The 19,601-nt window shown below is 27.8% G+C and overlaps 1 protein-coding gene across 1 annotated transcript in view; it reads right to left on the reverse strand.

The window, feature by feature from the left end:
* LOC145932937 (uncharacterized) overlaps positions 1–18,971 on the reverse strand; it is a 23,938-nt gene extending 4,967 nt beyond the window's left edge. The window contains exons 1-18 of the mRNA XM_083032164.1: positions 18,678–18,971; positions 17,140–17,546; positions 15,997–16,096; positions 15,711–15,812; positions 15,472–15,630; positions 15,182–15,238; positions 11,755–12,060; positions 11,233–11,642; positions 10,804–10,903; positions 10,025–10,126; positions 9,800–9,958; positions 9,483–9,542; positions 7,143–7,358; positions 6,341–6,753; positions 3,623–3,722; positions 2,523–2,624; positions 2,038–2,196; positions 1,675–1,729 (exon numbers count right to left, since the gene is read on the reverse strand). Of these exons, the coding sequence (XP_082888290.1) occupies positions 1,675–1,729; positions 2,038–2,196; positions 2,523–2,624; positions 3,623–3,722; positions 6,341–6,753; positions 7,143–7,358; positions 9,483–9,542; positions 9,800–9,958; positions 10,025–10,126; positions 10,804–10,903; positions 11,233–11,642; positions 11,755–12,060; positions 15,182–15,238; positions 15,472–15,630; positions 15,711–15,812; positions 15,997–16,096; positions 17,140–17,546; positions 18,678–18,971 (3,301 nt within the window). The remainder of the gene's footprint in view (positions 1–1,674; positions 1,730–2,037; positions 2,197–2,522; positions 2,625–3,622; positions 3,723–6,340; positions 6,754–7,142; positions 7,359–9,482; positions 9,543–9,799; positions 9,959–10,024; positions 10,127–10,803; positions 10,904–11,232; positions 11,643–11,754; positions 12,061–15,181; positions 15,239–15,471; positions 15,631–15,710; positions 15,813–15,996; positions 16,097–17,139; positions 17,547–18,677) is intronic.
* Positions 18,972–19,601: the final 630 nt, after the last annotated feature.

Here is a 19,601-nt window from a genome sequence, read left to right on the forward strand (position 1 = left end):
AAGCAGTGGTATCAACGCAGAGTACTACAACTAATATTTTTTATATTGTAGATACATCGTCACTTCGTGAAGACACTCGAAGACGTTCACAAAATTTTTTTAGTATGTACTTTAATAGTTGAGGTTTTATAAATGCAGAATTGTGTTTATTTTGTGCAGTTACAGCGTGAAAATTACATTTTTTTCGTGTAAAAATAATATAAAGAAACAGACAAGTATTGTTGACAGGTATTGAACAACAATTGATTAATACAAAGGATAAATGTGTGAGTATACAGGAAATCTTTTATTTTCTAAAATTATCAATTTTTTATAAATTAAAATACATAATTTGCAACATATAAGTTAAATTAATTTACGTTACAATATTATCGAGATTCTTATTTCAAAATTATAAAATGTACAAAACTTGATATGAATTGTTACCGAATTTCTTTTTATTATCAAAAATTTTATGACAGGTAGGATCGTTATGACAAGGACATACGTGATTATTCATCATGTCGTTTTTCGAAGTCGAGCTCGTAGCCGCTACGTCAATTGTCTATTGTCAAAATCATCACCAAGGTAATCACGAAGCGAGCGTAATACTGCAATACGGCCGATCAGATTCCGTCTTATTAGACAATGACACGCAGTTCAAGTTCACTGTAAGACTGGAAGAGTTTAACGTTCAGCACAAGACCGCACCCGCTTACGCGCACTGTAATCTCGTCGAACGTGTGAATTGTGTCGTCCATCAAGACAATGATAAGCCAGTTTGTTGACAAAGATCACCGCTGCTTAAACCACGGATGAGAGTTCACCACATTTCATTCCATCGATGATATCAAAAGAGGAGACTAGATCAGACACCGTGAGGCAACGATTAAACGAATTATAAACTTATGAATGAGCTATTAGCTTATAAATTAGTGCGAGTAAATCTAGCACGGGCCTTTTACTGACAAGAGAAAAATATTATATTAAATATTATAACTTACGATGGGAAAACTGAAGACCAGTAGGGAAGCAAAATATCTATTTTCTAGTCAATAAGGCCAATAATTTTAACACTTATTTGTATAATATTTTGTCGGCAGATGTATGCATTATTGGCACGTGATTTCTTGATATAAGAATATATAAATATAATATTTGTTTTTGATGTTTGAGTAGATTAACGTTCTGCAATATGTTTCAAAAAATTACAGAACTAGATAATTTTATCGTATTTTATATACATTCAATTCAATAATTAATAAATAGTTGTGTAAAATTTGTTATTAGTAATTATTTGCTTTACCAAATGTGTTGAAGTATATATTATGTATCTCGATAGTTATTGAAAATTAGATTTATATTTATTTTTATATTTTTTACTTAAATTAATAATAAATTATCTTATATTCTTCCTATATGTATTATACTTATATAAATGGGAATATTAAATCTGCCTTATGCCTTTAAATTTGAAAAGGATAAAAAAATAATGCAATTAATATGTATGAAGCTTTTTTATTTCTGAGACACATATTTCTAAAATTAGCATTTACTAACATAGATGTAAATATATTTTTGCTTTTTTGCTAATAACACGCTAAAATATTTTCTACCGAAAAATATAGTGATTTCTCTGTAACATTTGGAGCAATCCATATAAATCTAATCATTTTAATTTTTAGTTTCATTAGTCCCCCAGGAATAATACTCGCAATGACATTAAATAAGAGAAAGCTGATGATACATACTGAAATATATAAAATAAGAATATTAGTGTTTTTCGCTTTAATATAAAAGATGCATGAATAATAATAATAAAATTTTTGACAAAAATTTTTAAAATTATATTTATATATTTTTATATAAAATAATATTTATATATTTCCAAAATAGTTTTAGGAAAACGTGTAGACGTATCTGAGTAGAATATATATTTTTTAGTTTCTTATAAAGTTGTTTAATATGAATATCGAAGATATTAATTATTATATCGAAAGTTCTCAAAATCTCCATAATAATTGTGTATAAAAAGTATTTTGGTTGTTGAGATGTTACCGATGAATAGTAATTTAATGATAAAGCTGGTATCATAGAAGAAACTTGAATGCATAACGGTGTTTGGCTTCTAAACAAGACGTACAATACATTACTTTTAAAAGCTCGTTCTTGGTTGTACCACTCCGAATCATATACTGCATTTGCAACATTTGTAGTCTAGTAAATAATATGCAAATTTAGAATAAGATGAGCAACATTAATCATTAAAGTTAAAACTATATACCGAATTATGATAGAAAGAAGTATTACTTATATGAAAAATATATAATGTAATATTTAAATAAAAACAATATATCTTTTTATGATATAATTAATCATAAAGAATACTTTAAAACATTTTGTTTCATTTAATTATTATACATATTGTTTTATTTAAGTATTATACACATATAAATATATACACATAAATGTATCCGAATTTAAATTTAATTCTATTATTCTTTTGAACTTGCTATGTAGATATGCTTTTTGATGCAATTTACCGCGCTTATCAAGTTATCGGCTGGCAAAACATACATATAAACTTCAAAAAGTCCAGCTATACACAAGAAAACGAATTGTGTTTTGTCTGTTAATTCGGCTTCCTATACAATAATACGTAATATATAAGTTATAAATTAGTTATATTAATAGTAACGAGTAATATGATAAATAAGTTATATATATAAATGAATATAGTAACATATATATGTATATGTGTGTGTGTGTGTGTGTGTGTGTATTATACTATAATTCTTCCTCTAAAAGCATACCAAGCTTCGATTCGTTTGGTTGCGTTCATATGTTATTATAATTTTTTCTAATTGTAAGTATGTATATTAATAAATTACAAATTCAGAAGGAGGCTATATGGAGCCACGCGCCTACATTGTTGACTTATTATGTATATTAATACACCTCGTCACCGTATTTGTGATCATTGGAGCGACAAAATATTGAACAAAAAATAAAAGTTAAAAGAAGCATTCGATGATCATGTTTTATATTATGTGCTCAGATTTTTCGGTGACAACAAATATTTTCAGAAAACTGCGAAACGATTGAAGATGAATCACGCGTTGATAAAATCCTAAGCATGTGATAAAGTATGACCACCAAATGCTTTTTTAAATTTTTTATAACAATCCGTGGCATTCTCTTATAATTTAACGCAAAACTTAATCGCATATTTTTGTTCAATATTTTATCGCCCCATAATGAAAACGGTCGACGAGATCTATAATACACACTTATGAAAAATATTATAATGACACATGAACGCAATCGAACGAATCGAAACTTAGTGTGCTTTTAGAGAATAGATTGTAATATACATTCCGTGTAATTAGGATTTTTTAATGTTACCACATTATGCGCTACATATTTAGTAATTTATCATTACTTTTGTGACAGACCATGTATATTATATAATTACGAATTATATTTAAAACCGATTGTTCTAACTTAGTAAATTTTACGCGACAGGTAGCATATCTTCGTCTTTTTTCAGATTAAAAAAAAAAAGAAACAATAATTATGTGTGTAGAGAGTATCGCCTTATTATTACATTGCAAAATAGATATAATAATAAACAATTACTTACCCCGATAATTATTAAACCACCAACTATAATCGACAACGTACAAACGATCATTACTATTAATATTGCTGTACTCATGGATATTATGACATCTTGAGTATACCTAAAATAATTTGTTGCTTATTGTTACCATTATTAAGAGCTTTATTAATTGCTTATACAATACTTCAATGCACTTTTTTCCTCAATAGAACTACTACAATCCCATTTAAAAATGCAATATAATACTATAATAATAATAGGTAATAAAAATAGGAAAATAATTAATTAAATAAGTTACGACTAATCGTACTTGATATCACATAATATTTGTCAATCGCGTTTTGAAATGTAAATGTCTATATAGGTCGCCATTTATAATTTGCAAACGCACGAAAATAAATTAAACAAACTGCAACTTATTCTGCGAACGCATTGTGTGAGTTGATAAATTGTGTTTTGCGAAAAACGCTCTATGTAGAGCTTTAATACGCGTAAAGCAATTCATTATTACTTGATTATTACTTGATTTTCGCTTTATGAATGATAACAAGGCGTAAATAAAAGTGCGTCATAAGCCGCGGAGAAAGTAAACATCAATATAATGACCTCCACAAAATATTTAACGCAATACGAAATAAATGTATTGAAAAATTCTATTACTAAACTTCAAATTTTAAATTTGAATTGTTAATTAACATTATATTATTTTGTCTTCGTTACTTGAATCATTCGATATTGTGATAATATTGTGATACGACTATATATCTTTATACAATCCATCGCGTCTTACTTAATTATTAACATTATTTGTGTAGAATATTACGCGATTACTAGTTTCGAATTTTGAATTTTTTAATTATTTGACAGTACAATTTTGAATTTTGAATCGGTTGGTAATTGACGCGTTATCCTCATTATCTCTTCGCAAAATAATTTGCTTTGTGTGATTAATATTTGGAAAGTGCTATTTTTATATCTGTTTTCAATATACTTACATTGACGCGCGACTGTAATTCACAATAATTTTCGCGAGTGCAACGTGTGGATATTATATGTGTGTGACATATCGGAACGAATCCTAACAATCTGAAAGGAGAAGGCCTAGGAAGCATTCGGCATCAGCGGAGCAACTTTGGAATAAGTAATTTATAATTTACAGGGTATTCCAGATTTACCGGATCACTCGTTAATGGCAGATTCCTGTACGGGGATTCTGTAACTCATAACGACGATGTCGCTATCGTTAACGTGTCGTTGCGCATATATTTTGACATGTTAAAATATATGCGCAACGACACGTTAACGATAGCGATATCGTCGTTAAGAGTTACAGAATCCCCGTACTGGGATCATTTGGAGACGATTTTTCCTCAGTAATAATTGTCGAGGCACCAATAATTTTCGAGCTATATAAGCGATTAAAATAAAGGGTTTTTTGCAAACTAAGCTTTGTGGAAATAAAATATTAACAAAACCACATTTTTTAGTTAATTTCAGATAGAGTTTACTTTAATAGAATTTTTATTTAAGGCTTAACAAAGATGGCAAAAATTAGGAACATGCAAAAAATGATAACCTCCCTCAATATTTTCGCTGAGGAATAATCTCCAAATGATTCCAAAAATCTGCCATTAACAGGTGATCCGGTACGTTTGAGACACTCTGTATATTACTTGTTATTAATCATGTACGCACGTCTATTCATTATCCGGTTTTGTTTAAATGATTTAAATAGGAATTAGAAAAAAAGGATAATTTTATATAATGGCTCGAATAAAACTCCGCTGTTGCACATCAACTGGTGAATGACAAACTTATATTTCCTTTTGAAATCTATTAGGTGAGTCAACTGAAAATCTTAAATATTTTTTATCTCATAATTGATTGAATACAAAAGGTATATATACTTACATGACGTGCAATAGAAGTGTTGCGTAGAAAAATAAAAAACGTACGTGTATATCTTTTGTGTTCAATAAATTACGAGATAAAAAAATATTTAAGTTTTTCAGTTGATTCACACCTAATATAAAAAAATGTATTATAGATCTGATTGTCTTAAAAAATAGAATAGATTAGGCTGAATATTTTCTTTCCTCGTAGAGAAAGCTTTGTTCCGTGAAAAATTTTTTTCAGTTTTCTATGCCAATGTGTGTTCATGTGTTCAGAATATTCCAAAACGTTAAAAATTTACATTTTTTAAAAATGTTTGTCCGTATGTTTATATGTGAGAGTGTGTGTATATGTATGTATCGATTGACTGATTTGTTAAATGTATTTATTAATGTTATTGCAAATACATTTTTTTCACTTTTTTGTACACAATCGCTGACTTGATACGGGGATTTTATCGTTATCGTTTGCGTCAGATAAATGCTTATAAGATTAATTTGTTTTGAGAAAAATTGACAATGTTATCATTGAATAGAAAAGATGAAGAAAATTATATTATATTTTTATATTCAATTATATATTTAATTTAATGTCAGACAATTGATAAATTAATCAAATTGTTATCAAATTGTCAATTCTTCTCAGCACCAGCATGATTCTTGACGTGTGAATATCTAAATGCGTCTGACACAAGAATGCTGAATGCTGAATCCGAAAGAGAAGGCATTATTGAAGCCTTTTGTATTTGATGTCAAGACATTATTGCGTTACTTCATAAGAAAAATAATGTAAAATAAAAGATCAAGAAAGTTAAAATAGAACAGATGGAAAACATTGTTTTATTACCTCATCAGTTTTAAGTGTTCCCATATACATGTGATGATATCATGAATGTTGTTGGCGTTTCGAAAGTTATCTGACAATATTTCGAAACGCGCAATGGTAAACCATACAAGAAGACCGAAAAGACAATTGTGACAAACACTTGACGCGCACTGATAAATAACGGTACATTGACTCAGATATATAATAGTCCACATTGGTTGGTGGTATGCGTCGAAAGGATACGATGCGTCGAAAGGTAAAGGCTGTTGCTCGGGATCTAAGAACGGTCCAAGCCAGAATGTTACTGTAGAGAAGAAAAGCGTTCCGGTACTGGTCATATATAATTGTCTATTTTTGTCGACGTACTGCTGGTAAAGTTCTCTTTCTTGTCCTTCTGCGCGATTGAAATGATGCTCCATTTCCAATATCAAAAGCTGAAATTCCATTCGACATTTCGTTGAAAATACATAGAATGTATAGTAATTATACGATATAAATAACGTAACAAATAAATTCGAAGTTTAAATTATATGCATGCTGCACTTCAAACAGGTAACAATATAATAATAATGTCTATAAAAATATATATTTTTATTCCAATATTATCAACATGGAGTGCTATTATATGATAAAAAGATTATTTATAAAATAGCATTTAAAGCTTTGTGGTTAATATGTTTTTAAATGTATTAAATACAATACAATTTATATTTAAATACAATATTTAATCTATTTGTTAATACAAATATGTTAATACAAAGTTATTAAAAATAGGGAAAAATGCTTATCTAAAATTAATTAGTTATACTTTAATATTTTTTACTTGCAATCGTTCAGATTGTTGCGTGAAACAAAATATTTGCCAAGGAATTTGCAGAAAGGCTGTGGCTAAAGAACATATCTTTATTAGCCTTGGTAAACTGAAGATGTGAGCATTGGAAAATATAGAATGTATCATAGACACTATTGTAAGCACTACATGCACCCACATAAAGGAACGTTGAACTTTAAAACGTATCAGTTGAAATCTCGTAGGATTCTTCAGTGGAATTGTACAGTTTATAGCGGTTAATATTTTCATGTATCTGATTGCCTTTTCCGGTGTAAATTTGGCCATAATTACGTCGAAGCTTATATAATAACCGATAGGGATCTATTCGTTCTTTCGTCTCGATCGTTACTTTCGTTATGCCGTCTCTAACAAAGCTACAAACTTTTGTCGGTTTATACTACGCATGCATATTTAATGTATAATAGTATAGTTTTATGTAAAGTTCTATATAATTTATATGCGCAATACTAGAAAAAAATATATTTTGCATATAACATGTACATTGTAACATGTACTTTCGTGACTGTGTTTTATAGATGCTGTGAGTATTAAATTTATAACGGAGATTTCAAGGAAGAATAATGCAAAAGTAATGCTATATAATATAATATAAAAAAAATATGAAAAGATTCCTACACAATTGTAATAAGTTTAGTACTCTGCGTTGATACCACTGCTTGCAAATATCTGTGTTTTATAGATGCTGTGCGAGTATTAAATTTATAACGGAGATTTCAAGGAAGAATAATGCAAAAGCAATGCTACATAATAATATAAAAAGATATGAAAAGATTCCTACACAGTTGTGATGAATTTCTTTACACGATAATCATGAACTATTTGCAAATATCTATAATTTCAATTTTATTTAAAAAGCTAAAGAACGAAAATTATTCATAATGGGAGAATATTTTTCATATTGTAGATACATCTTCACTTCGTGAAAACACGTGAAGGCGTTCACATATTCTTTCTAATATATCTCCTTAGTAGTTGAGATTTTATAAATACAGAATTGTGAATACTTTGTGCAATAACATCGTGAAAATAGCATTTTTTGTGAAAAAATAAAGTATAATACACAGAAACAGAAAAATATCGTTGACAGATATTGAAAAGCAAAATTGATTAATATGGAAGATAAATGTGTGTGAGTATACAAGAAATCTCTTATTTTCTAAAATTATCAATTTTTTTTAAAATTGAAATACATAGCTTGCAAGATATAAACTGCACTAATCTAAGTCACAATATTTTTTATCAAGATACTTATTTCAAAATTATAAAATATATAAAAATTTATAAAATTTTTGAAACTTATAACTTATGATATGAATTGTTACGGAGTTTCATTTTGTTATCGTAAAATTTTATAACAGGAAAACATCTTTTATAGTGACAGAAATTTGAGGTTATTCAATAATTTTTATCGTAAATATATACGTCGCTGGTTCTTCATTTATACTTCTAATTTTTTGTTTTTCACAAAAAAAATTTTGTGTCGACTCTTATGTGATGAAAGACTTATATATTTAGTGTTGCAATCAAATTTGGGAAGATAGGATCTATCATTTTTAAATCCAATCCTTTGAGTTTACAAGTTATATTTTCAATTAAAATTAGTGTATGTTATAATTTTTACTGTGACGCGCAAATAACTAAAAGACTCGTATATTAACATATTTCTGCTGTTTATCATTACTTTCATGATCAAGTACACTTTCATTTAAATAGTATGAGCCGTAATAATTTAAGACATGTATAAGGTTTTTTATTACTTTGTAAGCATTGACTTGTTTCATGGAATGCAGTTACATTACTTACGACTACACATTGAAGCACGTAGAATAGTTTTTTGATAGCACAATAAACGGATATATTTGCCTGAGGTAAGAAACTGTTGATTTATTATGATCAAAAAAGTAGACAATTATTAAATATGTGCTGTAGAATATATTTGTAATATACTTGTCAAATAGTTGAATAATCACATCTATAGTGACTTGATCAATGCAGTATTTACTTATTGTATGTTACAGATATATTATTATATATTAACTTTGTATATGTAAAAAAGTTGTTTTCTTTGCAATAAAATCTAAAAATACGCATTATTAATAGATGGATAAGATGTATAACTATACATTTCACAAATAATATTTAAATCTATAAAAATAACAAGACTATAATAATTTTGAAATCAAACAATATAATTTGCTTGGTATAGAGAAACTATATTTATATAATTAATGTGACATAATATAAATTTTTCTTCGTGTAAACATCAATTTACTACAATAATTATTTTGATTTCTGCAATATTTATTTTTATTTTTCATCGTTTAGAAATACTCGAAGCGTCGTGAAATAAGAGATTATGGTCGAAAAGTACTGGAACATATAAGGACATATATATAACTAAGATTTTATGCCAAGAAAAGATTGTTAATAATATAATATTTGCATGTATTTTTATATCTTTATAATTATAGTTTATGTTAATCACATATCATTAAAATCTGTTAATAAAATAAAATATCAGTAAATATTAAATCGTATATGACAATAGCTATAGAAGAGGCGCACGATCGATATATGTATATGATAGCTATAGTTAATCAATTCAATCAATTTAAAATCTTTCTCACCGATGTAAAGTAGCTAAGAGATAATGCGGGCATAACACAAGGTATTGCAACCGTTATTGGTTTTTGACTTCTTCGTATAATAATTTGTAGACATTTACGTATTTTAATTGATTGATCGTACCAGGGCATATCAAACGCTGTTTGTGCGATGTCTTGGCACTGAAAAAATAACAAATATGAATAATAATTTATAATAATTTATAGTGATAAGTATATATAACTTACTCTGTAAATTATATTTTCTGCTGGCCATGCATACATAAATACTTCTGACAAAGAGCTTATAATTAAACCGATATATTGGTATATCATTGTCATAGATTCAGTCTGTTAAACAAATTTGGTAAAGTAAGTAAAATTTGATATATCTTCATTTATGTTTTTGACTGATTATTAATTGAGTAATTCCTTATATATAAATAAAGATTATATCTATTTATAGTCAAATAATATACGGTTTTTTAGATGTTAACGACATGAAATGACAATAGAGCTTATAAAAAAAATAAAAATTTTAAAATAAAAAATTGCTCTAATTGCTTTTAAATTGTTGATACTAATAATATATATATGTATATATACACACACATATATATATATATATATATATATATATATAATATTTATATGGTATATAGTTTAATTTTATAATATATCGTAAGTGATTAAATGTTTTTATATAAATAAAAATATTTTATCTTTCTATTATATATTTTATGCTGATAATACACACACACACACAATAGATAATTAGATAACTAAAAACTATTATATTATACTTTTTTGTACAAAAATAAAAATAATTGTCAATTCGTTAAAGTCAAATCATTTTTATATTGCATATAGTACACATGTCACCATACATATACAATATTTTCAATTTTTAAGTATAATATTGTTATATATAATTGTATGCAAATAATTTTGTGCAAAAGTTTATGAGACAATAACTTGTAGAAGAAAATTTATTAAAGAATAATTTCTTTGACACAATATGTACTTACAGTAAGAAATAAAAGACAGATTATTATTGTGCAAACTGTACTACAACATATAGTTGTAAATGCGAATGGCCGAGCAGCAAGAGCAACTTCAGTTGCATGCCTAAATAAAGATTTATTAAGCATTTATACAAATTCACATTAATTGAATATTTTTCTAATGACAAAATTTATGCAATAATATAATTTTTGATTAAATTAAAATTAAAATTAAATTATAATTTTTGATATTCTCGCATTCACACAAAATTTATGATTTGCGATATTTTCTCACTCTTTCATAAAATAGTGTAATATTAAATTATATTGTTAGTTGCTTAAGCAATAACATATGATTTTTAAATATTACAGAAAAATGTGATTGCTAAGTGTAAGTGTACCAGGAATCATTAATGTTCACAATTGCATAAATATAAAGTGAACAATTATTACTTGAGTAAGTACTGATGCTTTCTAATACATTTGGCTAAATGGTAAATATCTGTAGTTTTCCGCAACTCATTGGCTAACATTTCCAATCTTGCAGATACGACCCAAAGTAAAAGACCCATTAAAAAATTGGTACTTAATTGCGCTGCTATATATATTCCGATTACAGAGTGATATATATAGATAATAGTTCTTAGGGGCTGATCATACACATTGAATGGATAATCAATTGGCATTGGAAACGGTTGATTCATTACAACCGGTACTGCAATGATGGCTATTAGCGTACTGACATATAATATTAATAGAGACCCACCGTAAAGTACGATACATTTGTCAATATATCGTTGAATAATCACATCTTCGTGTGGTTGGATCGATTCAGAAAAATGTATCATTTCGAACGTGACATACTGCAAATAGTGATACACACATTATTGATAAAATAGTGTATATTAATAAAACGTGATTCTTTCATTAATTTACATCTGAGATTTTTTTTAATGAAATGCACATAGTAATTACTTGTATACGTTGTCTATAAATTCTGTGAAAGATACAATTTCCAATGCTGTGAATAGTGCTGCTTAGAAAAAGTATTAACACTACTAAAAGTATAAAATCTTCAAAACGGTTTAAGATAGTATATATCAATGATACTTGTGTACTTATTCCCAGAATAATTCCAAAATAATGATATAATTGCACGCAGAGCATTTTCAATCTTGTCGCGTCTTTTGACAGCGGCCAACATAATACTGGAAACAAACTTAGCTTTACAATAAAAATAATCTTTTTTAGCATCAATTTTCCTCGCATAACTACAATGTACTTCGTATCTTATGTAAGATCGTAAAAATTAATAATTATTTAGAATAGAAATTTCTGCACAAAGACCGTTATGTGTAATGGATAGTCGAAGGATTTGCAAAGAATATTGCGATAAACAAATATATAGCCAAAGGAAAATCGATATATATAGGTGTATCATGTGTTCTTGCACATTTCCGTTTCACATACTTTGGGATATATATCGATAAAATTATTATGCGATAAGAGATGGTGTTGCGTGTTTAGATTCAATAAATAGAAACTTTTTTGCAGTAATGGTCAATAAAATAAAAGAATAATAAATAAAGTAAGATTCTGGTATGATATCTCGAGAGTACTATGTATTCGCATATCCTCGGGGAAACAAAACCATAAATTATTGTAAATTATTTAACACTTTTCTTACATGTTTTTCTTGGCTCTTATTGTAGGTACTGTATTAAGGCGTTCCTGCTTATAAGCGCCACAAGGCGAAGGCGTTTCCGCTTATAACTGAGCGTGTACAGCACAACACCTTACAATATTATCCCTTACATATTTTATAATTTGACGCACACATACTTCATGTGAAACAGACAGATGTAGGAAGTAAGGTTCGTTACACTGAATGATGATATTTCAAAGAATTGTGTTTCCTTTTATACAATATACCCGTATGTTGCTATTCTGAGAAGAGGAAAAATTCTACAAATAAGTGAAACAAGTAATAAACAGTGATATATGTAGCTTGTACTCTCTGACAATGAGTTAGACATTTACATATTTTTCAGTTTAACATATATTCGCTAGAAAACGATATTTGCGTATTAGAATATGTGAGATGTGAATAGGGAAATAACTGAATAGGGAAGCGAATCGGGCATCTTTTGCTTCTCGGGCAATTATTCTTTATCTTCAGATCTTACACTTTATGCCACTTTTAACACAATAGTACAGTATGCAATTTCGAAGGCGATGTTGGAATTTCGCTCAATTGATGCAATGTTGACTGTTACAGAGAAATCGCTACGGATAACTGCAGTGTTACTCTAAAGAGATGATTTCTCTTTCACCAGTTTGGTAGCTTAATTATGGATGCTACACAAGCGATCACACCCTATAAGATTGCTCTAAAAAATACAATTCTTCGCGATTTCAAGGTCAGTAATTTTTGAAATAAATAAATAATGTTTCACTTGTTTCCAAATGATAAGTAGTAATGTATGTAGTGGTTCAGACACATCGTAGTAATTATTTATTCGTGAAAAATTCACTTACGTATTTGTGTAGAGTATTTGTACATTTGTTAGCTCAATAAATAATCTGTAAAAAACGATCGAAAGAAATATTTGCGATTTTGGTCAAATTTCGGAGATGTCAACAAATTTTTTCCTTTTTAGCTATAATTTTATTAGGAGATATTACACATATCATGATCTGATGAATAGATAGATAAGAAAAAGGTTTCACATAGAGATTTTCTGCGCAAAGTAAAATGCTCGATACAAAAATTTTCTGCAAACAATGTACTATCGAAATATATAAGTGATGAATTTTTGGTTTGCCTTAAAATATTAAAAATCGATACTTTGTTGCCGCGGGCCTTATACTGCGCATACATAAATTATGTATATTAAATAAAAGAATTTGTAGGCTCGTATCTGTTTGATATAAAAATAATCTTTTTACAATATATACTATCGAAATATACAAACAATGATGACTTTTTGGCTTCTCTAAATATAGTAATATACGTAATATAAAAATGCGCCCTATATTATCCGCGGGGAGATAGTGTCGATTTTTAATATTTTAAGACAAGCCAAAAATTCATCGCTTATACATATATTTCGATAGTACATTGTTTGCAGAATATTTTGGTACCATGCAGACGCCAGCGTACACATTCTATTATTTAATAAACATAATATAAAAATGCGCCGCATAGGGTCCCCAGCGACATAGGCCCATATTCTGGATCTTCCTTTATCGATAAAATGATATTAGAATAATATTTCTAAATAGAATATTTCTAAAAAAATAATATTTTTTGACAGAATCAGCTGATAACTGTCAGAAAATATTAATCGAGTTTAAAGTACCATAACATATTATTTAAAACATATTATTATTTTAATTTTTATAACATATTATTATTTAAAAATTTAATTAGCAAATTGACGCTTTAATCAGCTGATTTCTGTCAAAAAATATTACTAAAGCGTTAATTTGCTAATTAAATTTCAAAGTAATAATATGTTATAAAAATTAAAATAGTAATATGTTGTAAATAATATGTTATAATACTTTATCCACCACGCTGCACATCTCGCGCGAGACTGACCGCAAGACTGAGCAGCGGTATCGCCAAGCACACCCCACACATCCACTACGCTGCGCGTCTCGCGCGAGACTGATTTTTCGATTGCGAGACTGACGATCAGTGATCAGTGATCAGTCTCGCGCGGAACGCGCAGCGTGACGGACATGTGGGATGCGCTTGGCGACACGGCTGCTCAGAATCTTGCGGGCAGTCTCGCGCGAGACGTGCAACGTGTTGAATAAAGTATTATAACATATTATTTACAAACATATTACTATTTTAATTTTCATAACATATTATTACTTTGAAATTTAATTAGCAAATTAACGCTTTAGTAATATTTTTTTTACAGAAATCAGCTGATTAAAGCGTCAATTTGCTAATTAAATTTTTTAATAATAATATGTTATAAAAATTAAAATAATAATATGTTTTAAATAATATGTTATGGTACTTTAAACTTGATTAATATTTTCTGACAGTTATCATTCTGTCTGATTCTGTCAAAAAATATTATTTTTTTAGGAATATTCTTTTTAATATAAAACTGCAGAATGGCGCGCGCGTAGCGCGCGCTTGTGTTGTTCTAGTGAAATATAAAAAAAGTAATATCAATTATAATTACATAATATACATAATGTTCGTGAAGAATAAAATAGAATTATTTATTTTGCTATATAGTTTTCAATGTTACATTTACATATTTAAACAAGAATAATGTGTGTGTATTTAATATTTATAAAATACAAAAGTGCTAGCCAAATAAATATACTTTACCACATGTTTTGAATTTAAACATTTTTCGTCGGTTTAATCCACATTTTCGTTGACCATTATACGTACTGCAGTAAAATATGAACAGGATGTATACAAAAACTGCAACATAAATTTTTTTATTATTTTCTATAGTTTATAATTACATAATTTTTCCTCTTATATAATAAAACTATAATTAATAGAATTGTCAAATGTATCTATACATATACAAAATGCTTAAAATAGTTGGTACCAGATTAATAAAGCGTTAGAGAGATTGATTTAAGAAGACATTAAAACTTCAATAAAATCATATAAAACATATATAAAAACATGTAATGTATGATCTTCACCCCTGCGTAATAACGTAATGATAAAGCTGGAAGAATGCCATTAATTCGAATAACTTCAGGTTTCTGTGACCTGAAAATGATTTGATGGATTTTTTTTTGCATGCTCACACTTCCTTGAAACCATTTCGACTCATATGCTCCAAGGCAAATTCTGCTACTCTATGAAGAGAAGCAAATTATCTCACTGTTTTTTTTAATATAAATTTTAATCGATTCAAATTCTGATGAAAGAATATTACCATATGCATTAAATTATCAGCTGGAAAAGCGCACATGAAGAGTTCCAAGCTAGCGCTAAACACTACGATGGAATATTGGATCTTGACTATTATTGGTTGGTCCTATTTATTAAAAATAAGCCACACACACACACACACATATCTCTTCTTTGTTGGAATTCAATATAATATTAATAATTAAATATGTTTTTATGCTTAATCAGAAGATTTGATATCTTTTTGTCACAAATAATTATCCAAGATCAAGAAATTTTACATTAGATTAAATAACTCACGTGATGCTTACAGTGACCATATTTAAACTTCCAAAGATAACACCCATAGCTGTTGTTGTTATTGTAGTTAAAACCAAAGGCCACACAGTGTTAATTATTTTGTTAGTGTATCTGAAAAATGCCTATATTTAATTAAAAAATAGCATTTAGCATCGAGTAAAATATGTTTTTTTATTCTGTTTTTCGTTATTTTTATTTGTTGTTAATTTTTGTCATTGTTTTGTATTAGTCATCATTTTTTAAACCAGAAGTCGTCATTTTTTGCGTTGTCCTTTATTGTACATTTATCATGTGACCATCTGGTTATGTTGAAAGTAAGAAAGAAAGTACAAACGTAACGACATTTTCTTACGGTATGTACAAGAACAGACGGAAAATGAAAGTGAGGGTAGATTTCAGGTAAGGGGAGTTTAATCCCGGCAATTTTAGAATAATGGAGTTTTACCGTATACATATATGTACAAATTATAGAAGTCATATGCTAAAGAAACGTGTTTTAGTAATAATTTAAAAGCTTGATTTGGAACAAAATCTAGTTACTCTTTTTTTATTTTTTTATCTCAGATTATATTATATATTTTATTAATTTGTATAGAGAGAAAATGTTCTTAGGTCGATAATTATTTACGTTCCTAAAAAGTAATAAAAACGAAAGCTGCAGTAAAAGTGCGCAGTCAAATTAAGCATTCCAGGAATCGATTTAATTGTGAGAATATTTAATAAACATTACGGAAGGCGAAAGAGTCGGATAAAATTTCCATTTTAATTACTAATTTCCAATATTTTTGTCTACATATTTATCAGATTTTTGCGTTAAAATAATTACTTGTAAATATTTAGAAAGAATCTTAAATTAGAGATTGACATTTGTTAAAACTCAAAGATTTGATCAGAAATGCCTTTTCATTAAATAAAAAAATTTCGAATGGGTGTTTGTCTTTCATTAATCTTCTTTTATCGTGAGCTGTATAATGGTTATTATATTATTACATATGTCCATTTGTGTAAGACGTCTTTTTTAAAAACATTTTTTAATAAAATATGACATATATCATATACATAAATAGTATTGCATATTATGTATTGTAAAATGTATATGCATATTTATAACTTGATAAATAATCAAGGTTTCATGAATAATAATCAATTCTCACCTTAATATTTCATTGTGCAACTTGATGCATGCATCGAGTTCGCACTCAGTTTCGACATTGCGCATCTTTTGGGCCAATAATTCTAATCTTGCCGCAGAATAGAATAAAAGAACCGCAATACTGCAATCTATACACATTCCGGCCGAGGCTTGTAAGCCGGCTAATGATTGATGTAAATAGATAATACTTTTTACCGGTTGCTGTTCCACGGAAAATGGATATTTTGCATCAGTCGGAAACTGTTGCGGAAGAATTAATGGCCCGCAAATGACGCCAATAGCGGTCAGATAACACCATAATGTATAAGTACCGTATGCATACTTGTAATCATCAACATAACGTTGCAAAGTAATATTTGTTTTATCATCCGCTTGCTTACAAAACGTTTCCATGTCATGATAAAGCATCTGAAATTATAAGCATTATAAATAGTACTATATATAAATATATATAAACTATAGTACTATATATGTATAAATATAAATACTAAATATATAAATTTTGTATTATATATTGTTATAAAAATCAATTTTTATATTTACAACAATTAATCTATCTCTATTTACTGAAGGATACATTAGATTTATACACTAGACTTATACAGAATAATTAAATACATTCTTAATAAAACTTAAAATATATACTGATTTCTTTAAAGAATGTACAAATTTAAATAAATATTTTACGTACATAAAGCAGTTAATAAAATTTATCACACACACAAGCTAGAACAAGTTAGTCAAATTCGTCAAGTAAGTATACACAGAAATATAGAATGTGTGATACTTTTGAATTATGACGGAATTAAGAAAAAGAATTTAATCGACCATTTATTATAGATTTGTGTACTAAGGAAATGTGTTAGGAAAGAATAGATCTATTTAATAAATTTATTCGTGATAGATAAAAACATATATATTTAATGATATACATATACTAAACATACAATTATAATATAGAACTAACCAATTAATTTTTTATTGTTGATATTTAAAACGTAGAGAAATGTTTAAATTAAATGATATTTTACAAATATTATGTTTTCTATTTTTTAAATTTAATTTAAACTAATTCTAATTTAACCAAATATAAATCTAATTCATGCTTAGATTAAATTAATTACAAAAATAGAAATAATATATTACAAAAACTCAACTTTGTAATAAATTCAAGATCAAGATTATTTATAAAGTGCATGTTATTAAATAATAATCCATATTATTTTAATGTTATCTGGACTAAATTTTATCTACGTTAAAAAATTATGTACGTATATTTGTTCATAATTATTTACAATATTTGCATCAAATTTCTCATAAAAATTAAAGAAGTATTTCCGAAAATACAGTCAGATTTGCAAGCTTATTCGTGCATTATGCATACAATATTATTGTGTACATTTTACAATGTTATTATAAATAAATTTGCATATAAAATTGCATGTAAAAATTATTATATATATTAATTTTTTTTACACACAAGCATGCAAATATATTAAATTTTATCTCGATAAGATTCATTAAATCTTATATACATACTTGAAAAGAAGTATACTGTACACGACACACCATCATTTTGATCGTGACTTGAAGGACCGCACAAGAGAGGCAAACCGATTTTGCTAAAATCACGGGATCATCACGATACTCATAAATTGAGCTTAACAGCGGAAATAATAATAAGATACTGCTGAAGTAACACATATGCCAGCAAGTTTTGAAAAAGATAATATTAGATTTTGTTATTTTTGGTGACGGCGGCCAGGCGCATGTCAATGCTACGCTGATTTTCATGAAGCGTATAGCTCTAACTGGCGTAATTTTCAATGTCATAATATGGTCGTCGTACATATGTTGTAAACACGTTATCAGCACAGAGAACTCATTGGCTATTCGTGATAAATTTTCCTTGCACCCTCCACCCTCGTATGCCAATAAATTCCCTTCGCTGTAACATTTTGCATTTGTGCATTGTAAAAGCAAAGAGGTAGAGCGCAACGAGGATTATCCACAAGGTAAGTTATAGGTGGATCCACGATAAACGATAACTGTACTAAAGTTTCATAACATCTTATGATCATTATTATATATTTGAGTTACACGTTAATTATCAACTTATTGAAATAAATCAAAATTTTATATAGAAGTGTCTTCTAAATTTTTGTTTATTATTAAGAAAATTAAATGTAATTATACGTCGATTTTGAGACGCGCTGTAACTTCGTGTGCAAAGCTAGTAGTTATGGAAACCTGTTAATGAATAAAGTATCCCCTTAGACACTTATAATCATACGCTTGGTTAGCATTGGATCTATATGTAAGGATAATAACAAGCTACAACGAAGCAGATAAGACACCAGTAATAGATGCGATATCTGAACTATCGTGAAACTTCCGCACTTAATTCATTAAAATTAAATATTATGCAAGGCGTTAGCAGTTATCCGATTGTTAGGAAGTACT

This window comes from Prenolepis imparis, unplaced genomic scaffold (assembly GCF_030444845.1).
Source record: "Prenolepis imparis isolate NDT839.2.m4 unplaced genomic scaffold, iyPreImpa1.0 SCAF_2, whole genome shotgun sequence".
Lineage (NCBI taxonomy): Eukaryota > Metazoa > Arthropoda > Insecta > Hymenoptera > Formicidae > Prenolepis > Prenolepis imparis.